The sequence below is a fragment of the Manihot esculenta genome, chromosome 1, assembly GCF_001659605.2.
Source record: "Manihot esculenta cultivar AM560-2 chromosome 1, M.esculenta_v8, whole genome shotgun sequence".
NCBI classification, from domain to species: Eukaryota; Viridiplantae; Streptophyta; class Magnoliopsida; order Malpighiales; family Euphorbiaceae; genus Manihot; species Manihot esculenta.
This window is the reverse complement of record NC_035161.2, coordinates 5017915-5040507: the sequence shown is the minus strand read 5'-3', so window position 1 is coordinate 5040507 and position 22593 is coordinate 5017915. Positions and strand designations below refer to the sequence as shown.

The 22593-nt window shown below is 35.7% G+C and overlaps 2 protein-coding genes across 2 annotated transcripts; one reads left to right on the top strand and one right to left on the bottom strand.

Moving 5' to 3' along the window:
• Window positions 1-180: 180 nt before the first annotated feature.
• LOC110624820 (probable acyl-activating enzyme 17, peroxisomal) lies at window positions 181-19131 on the bottom strand. Its single transcript, XM_021770167.2, has 14 exons — window positions 18724-19131; window positions 18471-18600; window positions 18094-18350; window positions 16968-17172; window positions 16370-16410; window positions 16119-16244; window positions 15132-15205; window positions 4096-4316; window positions 2883-2977; window positions 2492-2708; window positions 1727-1852; window positions 1546-1644; window positions 663-875; window positions 181-541 (listed from the first exon to the last, which is right to left on the bottom strand). Exons 1-14 carry the CDS (start codon window positions 18975-18977, stop codon window positions 431-433), a joined length of 2169 nt encoding a protein of 722 aa, XP_021625859.1. The 5' UTR covers window positions 18978-19131; the 3' UTR covers window positions 181-430.
• Window positions 10888-13053, top strand: LOC122723118. The gene is made up of 3 exons (XM_043954092.1): window positions 10888-11257; window positions 11380-11455; window positions 11553-13053. Exons 1-3 carry the CDS (start codon window positions 11186-11188, stop codon window positions 12626-12628), a joined length of 1224 nt encoding a protein of 407 aa, XP_043810027.1. The 5' UTR covers window positions 10888-11185; the 3' UTR covers window positions 12629-13053.
• Window positions 19132-22593: the final 3462 nt, after the last annotated feature.

Sequence of the window (22593 nt, the reverse complement as noted above, 5' to 3'; positions counted from 1 at the left end):
ATCTTCGATGGACCTGCCTGGTGTAAATCCAAAATAAACAAACTAAACTTTGAACACCGATAATTTTTTTCCAAAGAAAAGGAAGACGGATGAGATAGAATCAACTAAAAAGGTAAAAATCAACATTCAGTTTTTTTTTTTTTTTTTTTTTAAAAAAAATATTAACGTAGTGTACAATGATTTGATGAGAAACTTTTGAATTACAAGTAATAACAATGTTTTAATACATGTTTTAGCTATTTGAATTTATTGCCAAGCCTCTATACAATTCGATTTTGTCATACTGAAGAGTAATTTGATACAGAACTTAAATTTCTGGTAGCCGTCGTCCCTAATCCTATGGCTATGGCCAATAGACGAAAGGATCCTTATACAGTATCAAAATAGAATGTGGATTTTGTACAGTGATTTGATAAACTACAAGTACCTTTCATAGTTTAGCAGTTTGTTCTTGTTGAACAAATTGCTGTCTCAAAATCCTTCTCATCACCTTGTTTGTTGCTGTCCTTGGAAGAGTAGGAAGAGCTACTACATGGGAAACCTGCACATGCAAGCATTTATATTTAATAAAAATTACATATAAATTCCAAAATACCCAAGTTTCCAAATGGAAGGTCAAAGGCATGTGCCGACGAGAAATTACAAATAAAAAAGAAGAATACCCTGAATAAAGGATTTAGTTTCTTCTGCACAGCTGAATTGAAAGTCTTCCTCAGCTGTTCCAAATCTCTGGTTGTGTTATCTGGATTCTTGAAAACGACAGCGATTACCAATCGTTCAGGTCCCCCTTGAGAAGGTGGTACACCAATGGCAGCTGTCTCTAGGATGCTGTTATCAACTGCATTACAAATGCGTTCGATTTCAACCGAACTAACCTGCGCAAACAGAATTGACAGTAACAAGATTGGTTTAAGAACCACAGATGGATTTTCATCTGTTAAGATTAACTTGCAGTTCAAACTTCATTAACATTTCATCTTTTCCGTGTTGTGCCGGCAGGTTGAACAGAACAGGTTCATAAAAAAGGTTCTAAAAAAAATAGTGATGATAAAATTAAATGAATGGGTCTAACTCCTATTTTCTACACAATCAGATTCACACTAACAACAATTTTACAAGCCTATTCCTTTCTGAAATCCTTTCATACTTCAACTTTGCTTCTTACTAAACCATCTCACATCTGATTTTATTCTTTCACAAGTTGACATTCAGGTTAAGCATTTCAAGTATAATTTATCAACAGACTAACTACTTCTGCACCATGGTAAAATTGCATACATTTCCTAGAATATGGCTTTGTTAAGGAGAGGAGAAATTCTTATGCAACTCCTTTCACAGCAAACCATATATATAAATATTTGTGGGACCTGAATGTGGATTACAGTTCTTAGCTCTACCATCCATGCAAACTAGATTCATCTTAAATTTTGCAAGAAAAAGGGACATTTTCATCTCCCTACATGTGATTGGAGATTAGACCGAGTCAGTCTTTGCATGATACTACATTCCTGTACGAAGATCAAACTGTTGACGCAAAATGCATACCTTAATTCCCCCAAGGTTCATTGTATCATCTGCACGACCATGTGCATGATAGTATCCCCTAGAAGTCCGCTCAAAAACATCCCCATGCCTTCTAAGAATCTGTGCATAGGCGACATCAATATTTGAAGACTCAAGGTGCTTGCGCACAAACTAGTATAAAGGTGCAAGGAAAAGCACTCACTTTCCCATTCCAAACCGGCATTCCCTTAAAATACACATTGTAGTGGTCAGCATTCAGCAGCGAACTTGAAGCTCCAAACATCAGAGGACCAAGAGCCAGTTCACCCATTCCAGGTGCATTATGTGGCTGTACTTAAGAAGATGAAACAATGAATAAGCAAATTGTATCTGGCAGAAATTAGTCAATTGCAGTGAAAAAATCCAGTGAACTCATAAAGTCATAAGAAGTTTGTCGTGTTGTAATTAGTTGTGCAGGCATAATTTATATATATATATGTACATGTATAAAATACAAGTAATATTAATTGTTCAAAGAAGTCAAATCATAAGTAGAGAAGCTTTTTTTTTTTCCCTAGTAAAGATAGAAAAACAGAAACTTTCCTTAATATGGTTTCAGAAAATTTGTTAAGCATGCCATGCTGCAAATTTGAAGTCATACTGCTCCGATTAGAATGCAAGCTCTTACATATCAGCTCAAAGACTACACAAGTGACTTGTGCACTAGTTTATAGTTAGCAGGAAAAAGCATACTTCTCAATTAGGACACTGATTACAAGATGCAATCGACAAGTATGCATGCCAGAGACTTGTTACCAGTAGACAGCATTATACATATGCCTGGACTTCACAGTCCTGGGAGTTATAAAGAATTCCCTACAAGATAACACAAATACAAGCCAAGCATATTCAAATATTGCATTTTCACTATAACTGACAAGGATTAATCTTTTCTCCCATTTGAAAGTGGGGTCCATATGGTGCTTACAATTGGATGGCCATCATCACCAAGAATGAACAAGCTGCAGCCCATTGCTGGTGTGCTAAAAGCAGCCAATGATTGAGGCTGCAATAAAGACCCAGAAACAAATCCACCACCAATCTCTGTACCACCACAATATTCAATAACAGGCTTGTAGTGAGCTCTTCCCATCAACCACAAGTATTCGTCTATATTAGATGCTTCACCAGTAGAGCCAAAGCAACTATCAGATTTGACAAACATAAATACATCTTGAGTCAGTATCAGGTGCCAAAGCCAAGTACATAAATAACCTTCAATGAAACAACAAAACACAAGTAAACACTAATCTATTTATAGTACTACCAATATGGAGAACAAACAGCAAAGAGTAACATCTAGAAACTTACTAACTTACCGAATGGAAGACCAATCATAGCCTGCTGTGGAATTTGCACTTTTCCATGTCCGGACAATACTTGGGATCACACCCAACATTGTTACTTCAGCATCCTGATCAAATTTAACAAGGAATTGATATCAACTTCAAAAGGAAAAATTCTCAAGTGCCTATGTTTAGACAGTACCAAATTTTACTTTAGCCTACTACAGCGAACTTCTAAAGTCCTGTTGAATTCAATAATGAAAGATTTGAATCAAATGATACTGATATATGAAAGCGGTGAACACAGATATTAGCTTCCAAGAGATTTATATCTTGCCATCTAGCAAACGTCCTAACCATGACCATTATGCTTGTTGAAAAAAATTAGAACTATGATTTTTCTTTTTCTAATTATGATATCTTTCTCTCTGCCTCTCTCTCTCTCTCAAAAGTTCACTAAATTGAAGAAGAAAGGTGCATAAAAAATTGATAAAGTGAAGTATCTTTCTCTCTGCCTCTCTCTCTCTCTCAAAAGTTCACTAAATTGAAGAAGAAAGGTGCATAAAAAATTGATAAAGTGAAGTAAAGCTCGGGGGGAAGATTAATATCACCCACACAGTCATTACAAATGAAGAACAATAGAGAAGGAAAAAAAGAGGAAAACAATGATAATACACTTTCTTTTAAAGAAGAGGAAAGTGGTGATTGTTAGCAGATGGCTGCACTTCATTGCAAACAGCGAAATGAATTGGCTAGTTAGCTAAAATATGCACATATCTTCTTTGAGCACTTCTACTCACTACTTTCTTTGCCACAGAATGGTAATAAGGTATTGATTGAACTGAACCAGGGGAGGTTAGGATTTGATGGGAAAGATTTTAACTTTCAATAAAGAGCACCTCAAATCATGAGTCTTTCCACTTAGAGGGTCAGGAGATAGTCATCCATCATATAAAGTCCTCTACCTGCTTTTTGCAGAGAGACCATTTTCATGACTCAAACTCATGACCTTCTGATCACAAAGGAGTTATGCATGTATACATGTCCATTTTGAAAAACTTTTGACAAGCCATTGTCAAAGAAGAGCAATTTAACTGCTTTTCGGGTTGTTTTGTTCTGGAGTCCAACATGTGCAAGAAGAATGTGCATAGCACCACGAAGTTCAACCAAAGGTCATATTATAAGTTACAACAACAAAAACTGCGAAAAGGAAATATCAAAGTGGCATATAGGAAATGAGTTTTACCTGTACAAACTTGGCAAAGCCAGAACCTAGGGGTGATCCATTATATAAAGCTATGCAAGCCCCATTTAATAGTGAAGCATATACAAGCCAAGGACCCATCATCCACCCAAGATTAGTGGGCCAAGCAACAACATCTCCTTTGTGGATATCCATGTGGCACCATGCATCTGCAGCAGCTTTGAAAGGGGTTGCATTGGTCCAAGGAATTGCCTTTGGTTCCCCTACAACAGCAAATAATCCCATTAATCAGACATTAAGCAACATTTGCCCAAATATGAAGGCTATTGGTTTGGCAACTTCTGGAATTGAATTAATAGATTATTGAAATTTTGTTTGAGTAGACTTAGTTGCTTCTTGTAGAAATATAATATTTTGTTTGTTGTGTTTCATAATGTAGAATGATAATATTTGTTGTATTTCACAATAGAGATTACAATCTATTTATACATGAGAGAGGGTATCTAAATAGGAAGGAAAATCAAGTCTATGATTATAAAATCCCTAGGATTAAGCAACTGACCCATCTATCAATATTTACTTCCTATATTAACATATTTACTTTCTATAACTTATAACACTCCCCCTCAAGTTGGATCATAAATGTTAATCATGCCCAACTTGTTACATATATAATCGACTCGAGTCCCATTTAGAGCTTTAGTGAAAATATCTCCTAATTGTTCTCCAGTTCGGATATGTTCTGTTGATATTATCTTTTGTTGAACCTTTTCACGAACAAAATGACAATCAATCTCGATGTGTTTGGTCCTCTCGTGAAATACTGGATTGGAGGCAATGTGGATAGCTGCTTGATTATCACACCACAACTTAGCAGGCACCGAATTTGAAAACCCAACTTCTTCCAACAGTTGACGTACCCACAAGATTTCACAAACGGCTTGTGCCATGGCTCGATATTCAGATTCAGCACTAGAACGGGAGACCACATTTTGCTTCTTACTTTTCCATGAGACCAAGTTACCTCCCACAAAAACACAATACCCAGTAGTTGACCTCCTATCAACTTTCGAGCCTGCCCAATCAGCATCAGAAAAGCATTCAATATTTGAGTGCCCATGGTTACCATAGAATAGGCCTCGCCCTGGGGCCCCTTTAAGGTAATAAAGAATCTGTCCCAGAGCATCCCACTGGGCAACAGTAGGAGAGGACATAAACTGACTTACCACACTCACTGAATATGCAATATCAGGACGAGTCACAGTCAAATAATTCAGCTTACCAACTAATCTTCTGTACCTTCCAGGATCTGCAAATGGCTCACTGTCTTCTGTGGTAAGTTGAAGGTTAGGGGTCATTGGGGTACTACAAGGCTTAGCACCCAATTTTCCTGTTTCTGCCAACAAATCAAGAACATATTTTCTTTGAGATAAGAAGATGCCTTTCTTACACCGCATAACTTCAATTCCCAAAAAATATTTCAAGGAACCCAAATCCTTTGTATGAAACTGTGTTTTAAGAAATTCTTTTAGGGATGTGATGCCAGCAATGTCACTTCCTGTAATAACGATATCATCCACATATACTACAAGCAGAATTACTCCACTATCAGAATTTCTATAAAACACTGAGTGATCACACTTACTCATTTTCATTCCAAACTGTTGGACCACCTCACTAAACCTACCAAACCCTGCTCGAGGACTCTGTTTCAAGCCATAAAGGGATTTTCGAAGTCTACAAACCTTACCTGACTCCCCCTGAGCAACAAAACCAGGTGGTTGCTCAATATAAACCTCCTCCTGAAGATCACCATGAAGAAAAGCATTTTTAATATCCAGTTGATGCAAGGACCAATCATGAGTAGCCGCCAAGGAAATAAACAATCGGACAGATGCGAGCTTGGCAACTGGAGAGAATGTATCAGAATAGTCAACTCCATAAGTTTGTGCATAACCTTTGGCCACTAAACGGGCCTTGAGGCGAGCAATAGATCCATCAGGGTTTACTTTTACCGCAAACACCCATTTGCACCCAATAGCCCGCTTTCCTGGGGGCAAGGACATCAACTCCCAAGTACCATTAGTGTCAAGGGCCATCATTTCCTCTTCCATTGCAGCACGCCAACCAGGATGGGACAAAGCCTCAATAACAGTTTTGGGAATTGAAATAGAATCTAAAGCAGTGACAAAACAACGAGAAGAGGAGGATAATTGATCATAAGAGACACAAGATGAAATAGGATAAGTGCAAGTACGTTTACCTTTGCGAAGAGCAATGGGCAAATCCAAATCAGACGGTGAAGGATCAGTGGGAGCAGGATCTGTCGACGAAGAAGCAGGTAGCGGAACGGAGTCAGAGTCCTCTAAGCGTCTGGAATACACATGAAAGATGGGAGGGCGACCTGGCACATGAGCGAAAGGTGTAGGAGTAGTCTGAGGAGACAAAGAGCGAACAGTGTATAACAAGAGGTCATCTTCCTCCCCCTCGGTGTTATAAACAGATGATGGCGGAAAAAATGGAGTGGACTCAAAGAATGTTACATCCGCAGACACAAGATACCGATTCAGATCAGGAGAAAAACAACGATACCCTTTCTGACGTCGAGAGTAGCCAAGGAAGACACATTTGAGTGATTTAGGATCCAATTTAGTAACCTGTGGACGAACATCACGAACAAAACATGTACAACCAAACATACGTGGCTCAATAGGAAACAAAGATTTAGTGGGAAACAAAATGTTATAAGGGATATCACCATGAAGGATGGAGGAAGGCATGCGATTGATCAAAAAACAAGCAGTGGATACAGCATCAGCCCAAAAACATTTAGGTACCTTCATTTGGAATAAGAGAGCTCTGGCTACTTCAAGAAGATGTCGATTTTTTCTTTCAGCAACTCCATTTTGTGAAGGAGTGGCAACACAAGATGACTGATGAAGAATCCCTTTTTGTAACAAATAAGATTGAAATTCCCCAGAGAGATACTCTTTAGCATTATCACTTTGCAATATACGGATGGAAGTATTGAATTGGGTTTGGATTTCAACATAAAATGCACAAAAAACAGAAAATAATTCTAAACGACTCTTCATTAAAAATAACCAAGTAGTACGAGAGAAATCATCAACAAAAGTAACAAAATACTTAAAGCCAGACTTAGACACAACAGGACAAGGACCCCAAACATCTGAATGTACTAACTCAAAGGGAGACGAAGCCCGTTTATTGACTCGAGGCAGTGTAGGTAAACGATGATGTTTGGCAAATTGACAAGACTCACAATCTAGAGTAGACAAAGAATGAAACTGTGGATATAACTTCTTTAAAACTGAGAGAGAAGGATGCCCCAAACGACAATGAACATCAAAAGGTGTTAAACGCGTGGAGCATACCAGAGATCGAGGAGATCGAGGTAGTTGCTGATCCAAGACATAAAGACCCTCTGACTCACTCCCTCTACCAATAATCTGCTTCGTCGAAAGATCCTGAAAAACACAGTGATCAGGAAAGAATGAGACACAACAATTCAATGCACGAGTGAGTTTACTAACGGAAAACAAATTAAATGCGAACTTAGGGAGACATAACACAGAGGATATAGAAAGAGAAGGGGGTTAAGTTGACATGACCAGAACCAATGACAGAAGATTTAGTGCCATCAGCAAGAGTAACATAAGAAGGCGATGTACGAGACTCAAGATTGGACAAAAGGGTAGAATTACCTGACATATGATCGGTAGCACCAGAATCAATAACCCATTTTGAGGATGAAGACACAAGACATGTAGTAGAGTTACCTGACTCGGCAATTGCCGTGATAGCGGATGAATTAGAGGATTTTAGAGATGCCTGGTATTGGACGAATTGTGCATACTCATCTGCAGATATCAAAATTCCTTGATTGGAACAGGGTATCAAATAACGGCCGTTACGTAACGTAACGGCCGTTATGTAACGGTATCAGGGGGGGCCGTTACCCGTTAGGCCGTTACCCAACGGCCCCCCCTGAATTGCGGCCGTAACGGCCGTTACGGCCGTTACGTAACGGTAACGGCCGTTACCGACAGTGAAGTAACGGTAACGGCCGTTACTTTATCCAACAAAAATTTCAGCCTGCAGAGAATATGTTCAGATTGTGGAATCCAGCTATGCATGACCACTTTTGCCCTCTTTCTCCAGCAAACACAGCAGACAACTTCATTTTTCAACTAAAATTTCCAACTTTCTCTTCCTTTTCTCTCAAATATCTCAATCTCAAGCTTCCCTAAACATTTCTCATTTACAATTACAAGCTTCAATCTACCATTAACTACTTCATTTCAAGGCAATTTCTTCTAAAAGGTGAGTTAATATTTCTGTGTATTTTTAATTAAAGTTGCTGTATTTTTTTTTTTTAATTTTTGTAGATTAAATTTGTAGTTTTGAGTTAAAAATATACTTTTAGGCTATTAATTTGTTAGATCTATAAATTGTATGGTTTTTGTTAGTTTAATTTAGACTCTTTTTCAGAAATTATTATGAATTTAATTTATTTTTAGTTGCTGTAATTTTTTTTTTTTAATTTTTGTTGATTAAATTAGTATTTTTGAGTTAAAAATATACTTTTAGGCTATTAATTTGTTAGATCTATAAATTGTATGGTTTTTGTTAGTTTAATTTAGACTATTTTTCAGAAATTATTATGAATTTAATTTATTTTTAGTTGCTGTAATTTTTTTTTTTAATTTTTGTTGATTAAATTAGTATTTTTTAGTTAAAAATATACTTTTAGGCTATTAATTTGTTAGATCTATAAATTGTATGGTTTTTGTTAGTTTAATTTAGACTATTTTTCAGAAATCATTATGAATTTAATTTATTTTTAGTTGCTGTAATTTTTTTTTTTAATTTTTGTTGATTAAATTAGTAATTTTTAGTTAAAAATATACTTTTAGGCTATTAATTTGTTAGATCTATAAATTGTATGGTTTTTGTTAGTTTAATTTAGACTATTTTTCAGAAATTATTATGAATTTAATTTATTTTTAGTTGCTGTAATTTTTTTTTTTTTAATTTTTGTTGATTAAAGTGTTAGTTTTGAGTTAAATTAATAGTGGTAGACTAAGACTTGTAGTCTGACAATTAAAAATTTCATATTTATATAATTTATGTTAAATAGAAATTAATGTATGGAGTTAGGTTAAAATTAAAATATTAGTTATGAAAAAAAATATTTGCCTTCCATGTATTTGACATTTGATATCTTTTAATTTTTATGAACAGTTATTAAATATTTATATTGAAAATGCCTCGTGGAAGTGGTTCTAGTTCTACTCAAGGAGGTGGTAAACCAAGTGAAGATATTGGGTGGAAGTTTGCAACACCTACAGGGAAAAAAGGAGAACTGATTTGTAATTTCTGTGGGAGAAAAGTCACAGGTGGAATAACGAGATTGAAATTGCACTTGGCTAATATACCTGGTCAAATTGCAGGTTGTCAGAAAGTTTCTTCCCAAGTTAAGAAGGATATGGCCGCTGTCCTGAAAGAATACCGATTAGCTAAAAAGGATAAAGAAAAAAGAGAAAGAGAATTAGAAGAAGAAATTATGAATATAAATAGAATCGAAGATGATGAAGAGGAGGAGGAGGAGGAGGAGGACATCGAAATGGAAATGGCGAGACGGGCGAGCATGAGACAATTGGAAGAAGATGAATTTAGAAGGAGAACTAGATCTAGATTTGATGTTGGTGGTAGTAGCAGACAAGTGTTGGGTCGTTCTGCTACTACACGTGAGAGAGGTAGAGAAGCACAAAGATATGCAGAAGTATCTACACCGGCATCTCGGTTGGCTGCCACAGAAGTTGAGATAGAGAGAAGCAGAGCTCAACAAAAGCAGCCAAAATTAAAAAGTAAATGGTTGAAGGCACAGAAGGAGAAAATGTTGAAAGCATTTGGAAATTTTGTTATACATAATAGACTTCCCTTCAGTATTGTTGAGTCACCGTGGACAAAACCACTTTTAAGAACAGCAGCAGAAATCGGGCCTAATGTATCTCCACCTAGTGCTTATGAAATTGCAGAAGTTTATTTGAAAAATGAGTACAATGAGATGAAAAAATATATAGCCTCATTTGATGGAATATGGAAGGAGAGGGGAGTTACCATAATGTGTGATGGTTGGAGTGGGCCAACACGTATGAGTATAGTAAATTTCCTTGTCTACTCAAACAGAGGCACAGTGTTCCACAAGTCTGTTGATGCATCCAATGTGGAGCATAAAGATGGAGAATACTATTTTAAAATTATGAAAGAAGTAGTGGAAGAAATTGGCCCTCAAAAAGTTGTCCAAGTGGTAACGGATAATGAAGCTGCCATTAAATTAGGAGGGAAGAAACTAATGGAGAAATTTCCTAATCTATATTGGACTGCTTGTAGTGCTCATTGTATTGATTTGATTTTGGAAGATATTGGAAAGAAGAAGAGTGTGAAAAAAATAATTGACCAAGCCAAGGTAATTACTCAATTTATTTATAATCATAATTGGGTAGTCAATTATATGAAGAAATTCACGGACAATAGAGATATTATTCGACCTGGCATCACTAGATTTGCCACAAACTTCATTGCTTTAGAGTCTATTGTCCGTTATAGGGTGGGGCTAAGGAATATGTTTGAATCGGAGCAATGGATAATGAGTAAATATGGGCAAGCAACAAGTGGTCCAGCGCATGAAGCCAAGAAAATTGTGCTTGGCTTAGGCAACGAAGGAAGAAACTTTTGGGAGAGGGCACAACAAATAATGAAAGTTCAAGAACCTCTCCTGAAGGTTTTAAGATTAGTTGATGGAGATGACAAGCCAACAATGGGATTTATATATGAGGCAATGGAGCGAGCAAAATTGGCTATTCAAAAAAATTGTAGAAGCTATTTGGAATATTGGAGAATAATTGATCATAGATGGAATTTTCAATTGCATCATGACTTACATGCCGCTGGTAAGAACATTATATTATAATTTGATAGTTTAGAAAGTTAAATTGTTAAATTAAAAGATAACTTATTATCTATCTTCATATTTTATTTTGCAGGATATTTTCTAAATCCTCAATATCAATATGGCCCACATGATATTGGAAATGATAATGAGATCATGTTGGGTCTCAAAAATGTGATTCAACGTCTAGAGGGGGATTTAGTAAATCAAGGAAAAGCATTAAATCAAGTAAGTAACAACTAACAAGCTAATTCTCTAGTGTTACTACTATGTTAGTGTAGTTGAAGGCTTGAAGCTTGAACTGTTGCTTTTAAACTTGAAGTTAACTTACTGGAATTTGGAACATGTAGGCCCTACTTTTTCGGGACAAAATAGAGAGTTTTGGAACAGCTTTGGCGCAAAAGGCAATTAAGTTCACTAATCCAGGTACTAAGTTTATAAAATAAGTATAAATTATTTTTGTTCGTTCCTTTTTATATAGCTAAGTTCATCAAAATAATAAAAATTTTAAAATATTTTGCAGCTGAGTGGTGGATTAATTATGGAGAAAGTGCTCCTGAGTTGAGAAAAATTGCTATTAAAGTACTGAGCCAAACAACTTCAGCTTCAAACTGCGAGAGAAATTGGAGTACATTTTCTCTCATTCACACAAAGACAAGAAACAGATTGAAGTATCAAAAATTACATGCACTTGTCTTTGTGCACTACAACATGAGGCTGAAAATCAGAAATGTGACAAGAAAGAGCCAACAGGAGTTAGACAGGAGCTACGATCCAATTAATTTGGATTATATTTTTGAAGAAGATGATCCGTTAAACTCTTGGTTGGAGGAAAGGGAATCTCCATTGCTTGATGGGCAACCAAATCCATGGTTAGATGATGAAGAGGCGGGTAATGCTCCATCACAGTCTGAATCTGCCACTCAAACTCAAGGACAACAAGGTACTGCTGGTGATGATGATTCTTTTATTTTATCCAGCTCTAGTAGTGATGATGATGATGGTGGTGGTGATCAAGGTGGAGGAGGAACCACAGTTGAAGGAGGTGGTAGTCGTAGTTCACAAGATCCACCTAGTCAAAGACAAAGTGGAATTAGAATTGCTTCTGAACCATCTCCGATGCGTACATATCAAAGATCACGAGGCTCTCATAGTTCTAGTACTGGTGGTGCTGAAACATCCCAAACAAGAGGTAAGGATGTTGCATATGAGGAGGAGGGGTCAATTGATTCATTAAATTATGGATACAACGCTGGCACGCATAATCCAAATTTTATGTATGGTGGTGGACCTGGTGGTAGCTCATCATCTGAAGATACTTCATCAAATTATGGGTTCCATGGCCAATTTAGAGGGGTGCCATATCCAACAAATTATCCTCCTGCATATTCATATTACCCCTTATCAGGAGCAGAGTCAGCTTTATCATACCCTCAGCCAACTTATGGTGATCCTAATGATATTATGGGTGGTGGTTCTTTATTCAGTTTTGATCCACAACAATACTATCAACATCAGCAGCATCACCTTAATGATCAAAGCTCAGAGAGCCAAAGTCAAGACCAACAAGAACCTGCACGACGTTCTTTTTGGTGGTAGTGAGGTTGGTAATTTCCTATATGGCATTTAATTTAAGCTAAATAGTAATATATTTGATATATTTATGTTTATTATATATTTGTATACATTGTTCTGAATTAAATCTATTGATATCATATCATTTTATGAACTTTGCAAATTGATTTGAAAAATTTGCGTAGCGCCAGGCCGTTACCGTTACGTTACGGCTGTTACAGACCTGTTTCCGTTATCCGCGACCGCGGCCGCGATCGCGATTTAAAACCATGGATTGGAAGATCCATTCAATTTGTGTTCCGTGATTTTAGTCATCATAGGAATCACATCAGTTACGGTGGTGGTTTTCACTTCAACCATGACAACAAACCCAAAACGACAGCAACAAAAGAAACACAGAATCAGAAAACAGTACCCGGCGTGAACAGTGTCGATGAACAGTACTCGTGAACAGTACCGATGAACAGTATCCGTGAACAGTACCGATAAAAACACCTCCCCAAAACCCGAACGGCAAATAAACCTCAGATCTGACAAGGGAACGATGTGGCGGCTCCAGCGATGGTGAGATCCAAATATTACCCGTTATGGGTAACCCAAATAAACAGAGCCCTAAGTCTCCAAAAAAAATTTTTTTTTTTTTTTCTTAAAAAACTTTGACGGAAGATAAAAATTAAATCTCTGCTCTGATACCATGTAGAATGATAATATTTGTTGTATTTCACAATAGAGATTACAATCTATTTATACATGAGAGAGGGTATCTAAATAGGAAGGAAAATCAAGTCTATGATTATAAAATCCCTAGGATTAAGCAACTGACCCATCTATCAATATTTACTTCCTATATTAACATATTTACTTTCTATAACTTATAACACATAATAAAGATTACAACCTATTTATATATAAAAGACGGTATCTAAACAGGAAGGAAAATCAAGTATATGATTATACAATCCCTAAGATTAAGCAATTAACCCATCTATCAATATTTACTTCCTATATTAATATATTTACTTCCTATAATCTATAACACTCCCTCTCTAGTTGGAGCATAAATGTTAATCATGCCCAACTTGTTACATATATAATCAACTCGTCCCATACAACTTAGCAGACACCGAATTTGTGAACCCAACTTCTTCCAATAATTGACGTACCCACAAAACTTCACAAACGGTTTTTGCCATGACTCGCCATTCAGGTTCAGCACTAGAACGGGAGACCACATTTTCTCATCTTGGTAAAACGTCTTACACACATCATAAATACGAGAAATATTCCCTTTGCCAGAATATAGAAATTCCAAATACTCCATTAATTCTTTAACAAATTCAGAATGATTAATAAGACTAATCACCTCACTGTGAATAGAATTTCGAATCCGTAAACAGTACTTCGATGAACAGTACTCGTGAACAGTACCCGATGAATAATTCCCGTGAACAGTACCTGATGAACAGAGCCCTAGGTCTCCAAATGTTACCCTTTATGGATAACCCAAATGAACAGAGTACCCCAATTGAACAGAGCCTTAAATCTCCAAATGTTACCGTAACCAAATGAATAGAGCCCTAAGTCTCCAAATGTTACCTTTTACGAGTAACCCAAATGAACATAGCCCTAAGTCTCCAAATGTTACCCTTTTATGAGTAACCAAATGAACAGAACCCTAAGTCTCCAAATGTTACCCTTTTATGGGTAACCCAAATAAACAGAGCCCTAGTTCTCCAAATGTTACCCTTTTATGGGTAACCCAAATAAACAGAGCCCTAAGTTTCCAAAAGTTACTCTTTATGGGTAACCTAAATGAATAGTATCAAAAAAAGCCTCCATCTCGTCTCACACGAGTAGCCCTTTCCTCGCAGACCCACTAGTTCCGCACAATTTGTCTGACCCAGGGTGGCTCTAATACCATGTAGAAATATAATATTTTGTTTATTGTGTTTCATAATAAAGATTACAACCTATTTATATATAAAAGACGGTATCTAAACAGGAAGGAAAATCAAGTCTATGATTATACAATCCCTAAGATTAAGCAATTAACTCATCTATCAATATTTACTTCCTATATTAATATATTTACTTCCTATAATCTATAACACTTCTCAAATAATGGAGTCATTATTTATTTATTTATTTTGGTATTTGATAGGACAGAGTCGCCACCAATTATGGAGGATGAAGGAGAAATTCATCCTGTGGTTGAACAGCAAGTCAGTTGCTATTGGCAGTATTCTTAGCATAGAAGGGTAGGAAAGAATTTCCTCATTTAACCTCCCAGAATTTTAGTTAACCCTGCTGAACCTAGTAATTACGAAGCGTTTTTTTTTTCTTTTTTGGTTAGATGACATAAAGGACCTTATATGAATTAAAGAGCTTATAACAAAAATTCAAGTAATCTACTTCATCCTTTTGGGATAAGATTGCCATCAAAGATAAAGATCTAATCTCGCAGATCCAGCAAAGATAATTTTGCATGTAAGAATTAAAGAAAAAGCTAAGATAGATAGTTTTCAACCTGTAGTTCCAGATGAGAAGAGGATGTTTGTAAATGCTTCTATTGGTTGTTCCACAGCAGCAAATTCATCTCCTCTGCAGGATAGATGCTAAAGATGAGCAGATGCAATATTAACATCAGGTCTGCACTACTAGTATTTCAAACTAAAAAACTCATTTTGCAACTCTTATGTATATACTAATAAAAATTATATGTACAATTGTATTGGCCCAAGCTAAATAACAAAACCTAGGTCTGGTGACTTTCAGGCAGGACCCTGGACTCATACAACAGGTTTAATATTTTCACTATGTTTTCTAACCTATCTACTAATTTATATTGTATCTCATCACTCATGACACATCACTAGACTTTGTAATCTGTCAACAGCATAAAGGTTAAACTATTTTCTCATGCAGTTTTCATGAAATTAATTGCACAGTATTTCCTATATCCTGCTCTATGTGATTCAAATGTTCAGGATGACTGTCACTGGCTACCTGCTATGCCAGGTATTAAGAAACAAAAATTAGAGAACCCAAGAAGTTTATTCAAGTTTAAAGATAGCAATTTCAACATTTCATAAATTACATCTCACACTATGCAGGAATATTAGATGAAACAAGATAGCTCCAATAATTTGGATTATTTGAAAGAACAATGTCTTTCTAAGAGTGTCAAAAAGCAAAACATTACCCATGAATTCAACGCTTCTAAACTTTCATGCCCTTTTGCACCAATTATCACACATATTACTCCTCGAATGCCAAAAAAATATCATTCATCTCATTAAAATAATCAATGAACAAATAAAAAACCATATATCTTTTCTTTTGTCCAAATATAAAACCATATATCATCAAGATGTTTGAATGTGAAACTCAAAAAGCAGGCTACACAGTATTCCTATTTGCAAAATCTATAGAAAAGAGAAGGAGAAAATAATGGCAAATATAGGTTCAGATTGGCCCTGTAAAATTAATCGAACATTGAGACTAAAAGAAATACCTTCTATTCTCAACTCTTTCTAGGAAATCATGCCAAGAAATGTCTCCATCTCGCAATTTCATGCTGAAGCTAGAACCTTTTGCAGGAATAACAACTGCCATAGGTGATTGAGCATCCACAACTCTACTGCAGAATTGAAGTTAATTGTGAGATACTGTGGCGCGTGCACGTGCACACAAACACACACACACATGCGCGCACAGAGAAACTAAAAACTTAATTATCTGACTAGAAGGTGATCAGTACTTCACCTGTACAAGGGAATACTTTTGTCGCCACGAATTATAAGATCCTAAGAGAAAGAGGGGACAAAAAAAGTTTTCAAGGATCCAATTACCATGCAAAAGGAAAAGGTAAAAATAATACAACAAGGGACTTAAAAAAAATCATAGTAGTTCACCTCAGAGCTTAATAAGGGCTACATAATTATAATAAAATAACCAGAGAAAAAAAAAAAAGAAGACAAAAATACTCTCACTCTCTCAGCTTCTATCTTCAAAATGCAATCTCATCATAAGCCTAAGTTGTTATGACTAGGTAGAGTAAGAGAGAAAAAGCTAATGCATTTGGACTCATACAATAATATGGAACTCAGGGAAGCGAATCTAACATTAATGAAGTGCCAATGGATATCAACAACTGAGAACCACTCAACGTCTGAATCTGTTATTCTTCAGCATATTCATAGACCAAAAAAGCCAAATTCTCAGCTGTTTGCTCAGATATAAAATAAAAAAACAAATAGGAAATTCGAAATTTGTTGACTTTAATGTCAAGAAGCCCAAATATAATACTGAAAATTTTAACAACTGAGGCTTCATACTTCAACATGAGGAAATAAATAACAACCTGAGTAAATATGGCTTTTGCTTCTGAAATTTTAAGCCTTGTTGCTATCTCCAATGGAGCAAAACTATCAGCAATAGATACAACTACATATCCCGCCAGAACAATGGCTAGGTAGATGACCACAGACTTGACGTTCATTGGCATATCAATGGCAATGGCAGATCCTCTATCCAAACCCAGTCTGTTGAGTGCATATGCAACTAACCTACAAAGTAATAGTGCAAAACAGAATCTTGCTTTAGGATTGGTTAAGAAAAGTGAAATGCATCTTCTAAATTCATAATTCAAGAAAAAAAAAGTAGATTAATATCATTATATTATGTGCTTCCACAGATCCCAAAAAGCATAATTCCCATAAAATGATGAACTGCATCATGCAATCAGCCAATCACTAATCTGAAAGTTCTCAAATAGTTCGGTTAAGTTAAAAACAAAAAAAAAACTAACAAAAAAAATCGACAAAATTACCTCTAAATATATTATAGAAAGAACTACAATGCAAATAATATTGGAGTAAACGGAAACAACCAAAAATTAATATAATTAACCCGGAAGTCATAATCTCAAATAAACAGGATTAACTACATGAATATTTTTATGTCATTTTGCTCCATCCAGACCAATAAACACAGAAACAGAGATGACAACCACGCAATTACATGGCATGCAAAACAAACAACTTAACAAACACCACATGCTATAAATTCCACTAGTACATTGGAAAATCAATGCAGCACCTACTTAATAACAATGCATGTCCATATTCATGATGTTTTGAGATTTTAATAAATTGACGTCCCTATACTTCATGGGGAAGCGGTCATCCCCATTATTTAACTGACTACTGAACAGAAAAAGGGAATAAAAATTTAGGGTCTGTTTGGCATTGTTATTGGAGCTGAGAGAAGCATTTCCTTAAAAATAATATTTAGAAAATATCAAAAAATCATTTAAAATTATTTTTTATATAATTTAAGTCATAAGAACAACAAAATAATAAAACATTTTTCCAAAATGCTTTTTTTCAACCGCATCTAAAATAAACATTTTGAGTGCCAAACCCAATGCCAAACACGCCATTTGTCTAGCATAATGGACAAACTTGATAAAACGAAAAGCAGCATACCAAACCTCAGTGCGCAATTCGTCAAGTGTCATGCTGCTTAAAGGCAGTTCATCACTTCCTTCATCACGCCATCTTATTACCGTATCATCCAAAGTTCTTTTACAATTCAAGCTCAAGCAATTCTTTGCAGGATTGACATATGCTCCAGGAAGCCATTGCCCACCTGGGCTTTCTCCATATGAGTTTTCAAGTAAAATACATTGAGCCGGCACTGAAAATGATATGTTCATTTCATCCAGCACAGTTTTCCAATAAAGCTGATAGGCCAAATGGTATGAAAAACAATCAGAAGAGACTCAAATTGGCACCAAATTCAAACTAGCAAAGGTAGAAAAAAAAAAAAAAAAAAACCTTCACTATGAAAATGCAATTCCCACCTCAGGGTTGGAAACAGAAAATTCCTGAAAGGCAGAGAAACTCGAAATGGGATCCACATACAGAGAACCCAGAAACTCTTTTCCACGCCTCTCTAAGAGGTGGCCTACATTCGTCAATGCAGCACTCTTCCTATCCAAGCAACAAGGACAAAATTCATACTTCAAGAGAATAAATGCTTCCCTATTCTTTTCAAAAAATTGGGGTTTTTTAAAAAATAAATAAAAGAAGAGAATGGAGAGAGGCCGGATTTACAGGTCAGGAGACCAAGCAGGCGGATCGGTGCCGAAATCCTTGTAGCAAGCATTAAACATCATCTGATGAAAGGAGAAAGGGAGGTCAGGATGAAGGACGTGTTTGGAGATGTGAGTCCAAGTTTGGGGAGTGGCGGCGCCGTAATTAGCGACAATATCAGCGACATCCTTGCAGAGCTTATGAGCTAGCGGAGAAGATATGCCGAGAGCTTCAATATCGGAGACGGAGATGGCGTCGAGGACCTTGTTATCCATTGGATGAGAGAGAGAGAGAGAGAGAGATTGAAAAGGGAATGGGAGAAGAGGATTAGGTTAGCGTGAGAACTGCGAAGAGAGTAGATGAAGATGATGCTGATGCTCTGAAGAGTGACTCTGCAAGTAGGTGGATAAGTAAAGCAACGCTTCTGCTTGCTTGAAAGTTTTGCTACTTCCTATGCGCTCGATGACGATGAGTCGTTATCAAGCTGCCACCTGGATTTTTATTTTTAAAAATACTTATCTAAATCCTGTTTATCATAAATTAATACACAAATAAATAATTTTTTATATAAAAAAATAATTTTAACTTTTTTTTTTATAACATGCAAATTGCATTACTAAAAACCATATCGGTAAAAGTTACATTACATGAGAATTAAACATTCTCAAGTCCATAAGAAATAATGAAATCAAATTAAACTAATTAAACCAACTAAATCAAATCTAAAGAATTATCATCAAATCAAAATATAAACTCAACTGGTCATAATTTAGAAACCTTAAAAATAGCAAACACCATACTAAATCATCATTAATAATATCTAAAAAAAGAACTAAACTATCGTTAATAATATCTAAACAATCATACCGACGAAGTGAAGGGAATTATAAACGATGAAAATCTGAAACAAATGAAAAGGAAGAGAAAAAATAGATTTAAAAGTATCACCTCACCGATCAAAATATCGAATCTATAAAAAGATATTTAAAGAAACTACCACAACAATGTCAAGGCAAACAATCTCCTCCACCAAAATCTCATTCTTAATTCTCACTCTTCTCCTTTCTCTCTTTTTACTTTTTCTCTTCTCTTAATATCTTTTAAATTCATATCTATAATGAAATATTAAATAATATCAATAATTTTTTTATTAATTTATTTTCAAATAAGATTATTTTAGATACATTTTCAGTATTTTAAATTTTATTAATATTACTATGTAAATTTATTAATGTAATACTTTATATTTTAAAGAGAGATTTATAATTTAGTCCCTGAATATTACCATTATTAACAAGTCGGTCCCTGTATTTTTAAAAACCTATTAAAACATTCTTATCTTTTCTTTCCGTCAACGAAATAGTCCTTCCGTCTTCTTTTCCATTAAAATTAGATAAAGGAAAAAATTTTAAAATCCAATTTTACCCTCAAATAAAACATCTTATTTAGCCCTTGGATATTGCTATTATTAACAAGTCAGTCTCTACATTTTCAAAAATCTATTAAAACGTTTTTATTTTTTTTCATATCTATTAAAACGTCCTTATCATTTCTTTCCGTCAATGAAATAGTCCCTATCTTTTCTCATATCTATTAAAACGTTCTTATCGTTTCTTTCCGTTAACGAAATAGTCCCTCCTCATCGTTTCTTTCCGTCAACGAAATCGTTTCTCCCTATATTTTCAGAAATCTATTAAAACGTCATTATCTTTTCTCATATCTATTAAAACGTCCTTATCGTTTTTTTTTGTCAACGAAATAATCCCTATCTTTTCTCACATCTATTAAAACGTCCTTATCGTTTCTTTCCGTCAACGAAATAGTCATTCCTCCTCCTCCTCCTCCTCCTCCTCCTCCTCCTCCTCCTCCTCCTCCTCCTCCTCAAAAAAGAAGAAGATGATGATGATGATGATGATGATGAAAAAGAAGAAAAAGAAGAAGAAGGAGAAGAAAAAGAAGAAGAAGAAGAAGAAGAAGAAGAAGAAGAAGAAGAAGAAGAAGAAGAAGAAGAAGAAGAAGAAGAAGAAGAAGAAGAAGAAGAAGAACAAGCAGAAGAAGAAGAAGAAGAAGAAGAAGAAGAAGAAGAAGAAGAAGAAGAAGAAGAAGAAGAAGAACAAGCAGAAGAAGAAGAAGAAGAAGAAGAAGAAGAAGAAGAAGAAGAAGAAGAAGAAGAAGAAGAAGAAGAAGCAGATGCAGATGCAGAAGATGAAGCAGAAGCAGAAGAACAAGGAAGAATTGATGAAGAAGAAAAAGGAGGAGGAGGAGGAGGAAAAGAAGGGGGGGGATAATTTGGTCTTTTACTATATTTTTAACGGCAAAAATAGACGGAATGACTATTTCGTTGACGGAGAGAAAAGATAAGGACGTTTTAATAGGTTTCTAAAAATATAGGGACTGACTTGTTAATAATGGCAATATTCAGGGACTAAATTATAAATTTCTCTATTTTAAAATTAAATCAAACAATGAAAATAAGTACTTTTAAAAAAATCATGAAAAGCATTTTGTATTGAAAACATTTTTTTCATATATAAATTATTTTAAAAAATAAATGGGTAGAGAATTTTAAATTTAATAATAACTAATTAGGTAGAAAATTTTAAATTTAATAATAACTAATTAATTAATTATATTGGGATTTCAAAACAGCACTATTTAAACTCCAGTTTTAATCAATATTATTTGATTAAGATAAAATTCAAAAATATTAAAAATTAAAATTTTTTATTAAATTCTCGAAAATTAAAAAGTGCTTCAAACGGTTAAGAAAATGGCTATTTATAATAGGAAAAATTTAATATGAAAAAATCTAAAAATAATTAAAATGCAAAATGTTTTCTAAACGATGAAATTTGAATCTCAAACTTTGTGATTGTAATACCCGGCTAGAATCCGGCATCGGGATTCCTGCCTTCCGGCGGAATCTAGGGTGTTGGATCTCTCTAGAAGGGTAGAATGTGTTTTCAAAAATATTTTCACATGATTTCATGGTTTTAAATGAAAATGAATTGAGTTTTGAAGAGAAAAGGCCAAGGAGGAAGAACCCAGGTTCGGCCGCCGAAGGTGATGTTCGGCCGCCGAACATGAGATGGTTTCGGATGGACTTTTGGCTTCCGAAAGTTTAGTTGGGCAGAAACCAGGTTCGGCTGCCGAACCTCAAGTTCGGCCGCCGAACATGGGGGACTTTAGGGTGCTGGTTTGGCCGCCGAATGTGGCTCAGCCGGTCGCCTATAAAAGGCCTCAGACCGAAAATGGGCGAGTTTTCTCCCCATTCTCGTGCCCAGGTGAGTTCATGTCCTCCCTTGGTCGATTTCACGTTTTCCTTCAATCTTCTATGGTTTTTATGAGTTTCATTCTTGGTTTTGAAGAGTTTTGAGCTTGGATCAAGGATTTGGAGCTTGGAGACCCCGGAGCTAGTTTCCTCCACATCTCCAAGGTTCGGGTCACACCAACCCTCGATCTCCAAGAGGTTAGTGTAGATCCTTGTTTTTCCTTATGTTTAATGAAGTTTTAAGTAAGTTTTATAGAGTTTGATGGTTGAGTTTGGGTAGAAATGCATGTTTAAGGTTTATGTGGGTTTTATACCCAATGTATGTTATGTGATGTTTGTGTTGAGGAGTTTATGTTAGTTTATGCTCCTTTATGCTTGTGGGAGTGAGTATGCATGATTGGGAGAGAGTATGTGAGGATTTGGGTATATTTGAGTTTGGTTTTTGGCTTGGCAGAATCGGACCTGTCGTCCAGAGGGGACCAGGTTCGGCCGCCGAAAGGAGTTTCGGCCGCCGAACCTGCATGGGAGGCAGTCTTTAGGCTGCCGAACGTGCCCCCGAAGGAGGGACTTTCGTTTCTGTCCAGGAGTTTCGGCCGCCGAACCTGCCGCCGAACTTACCC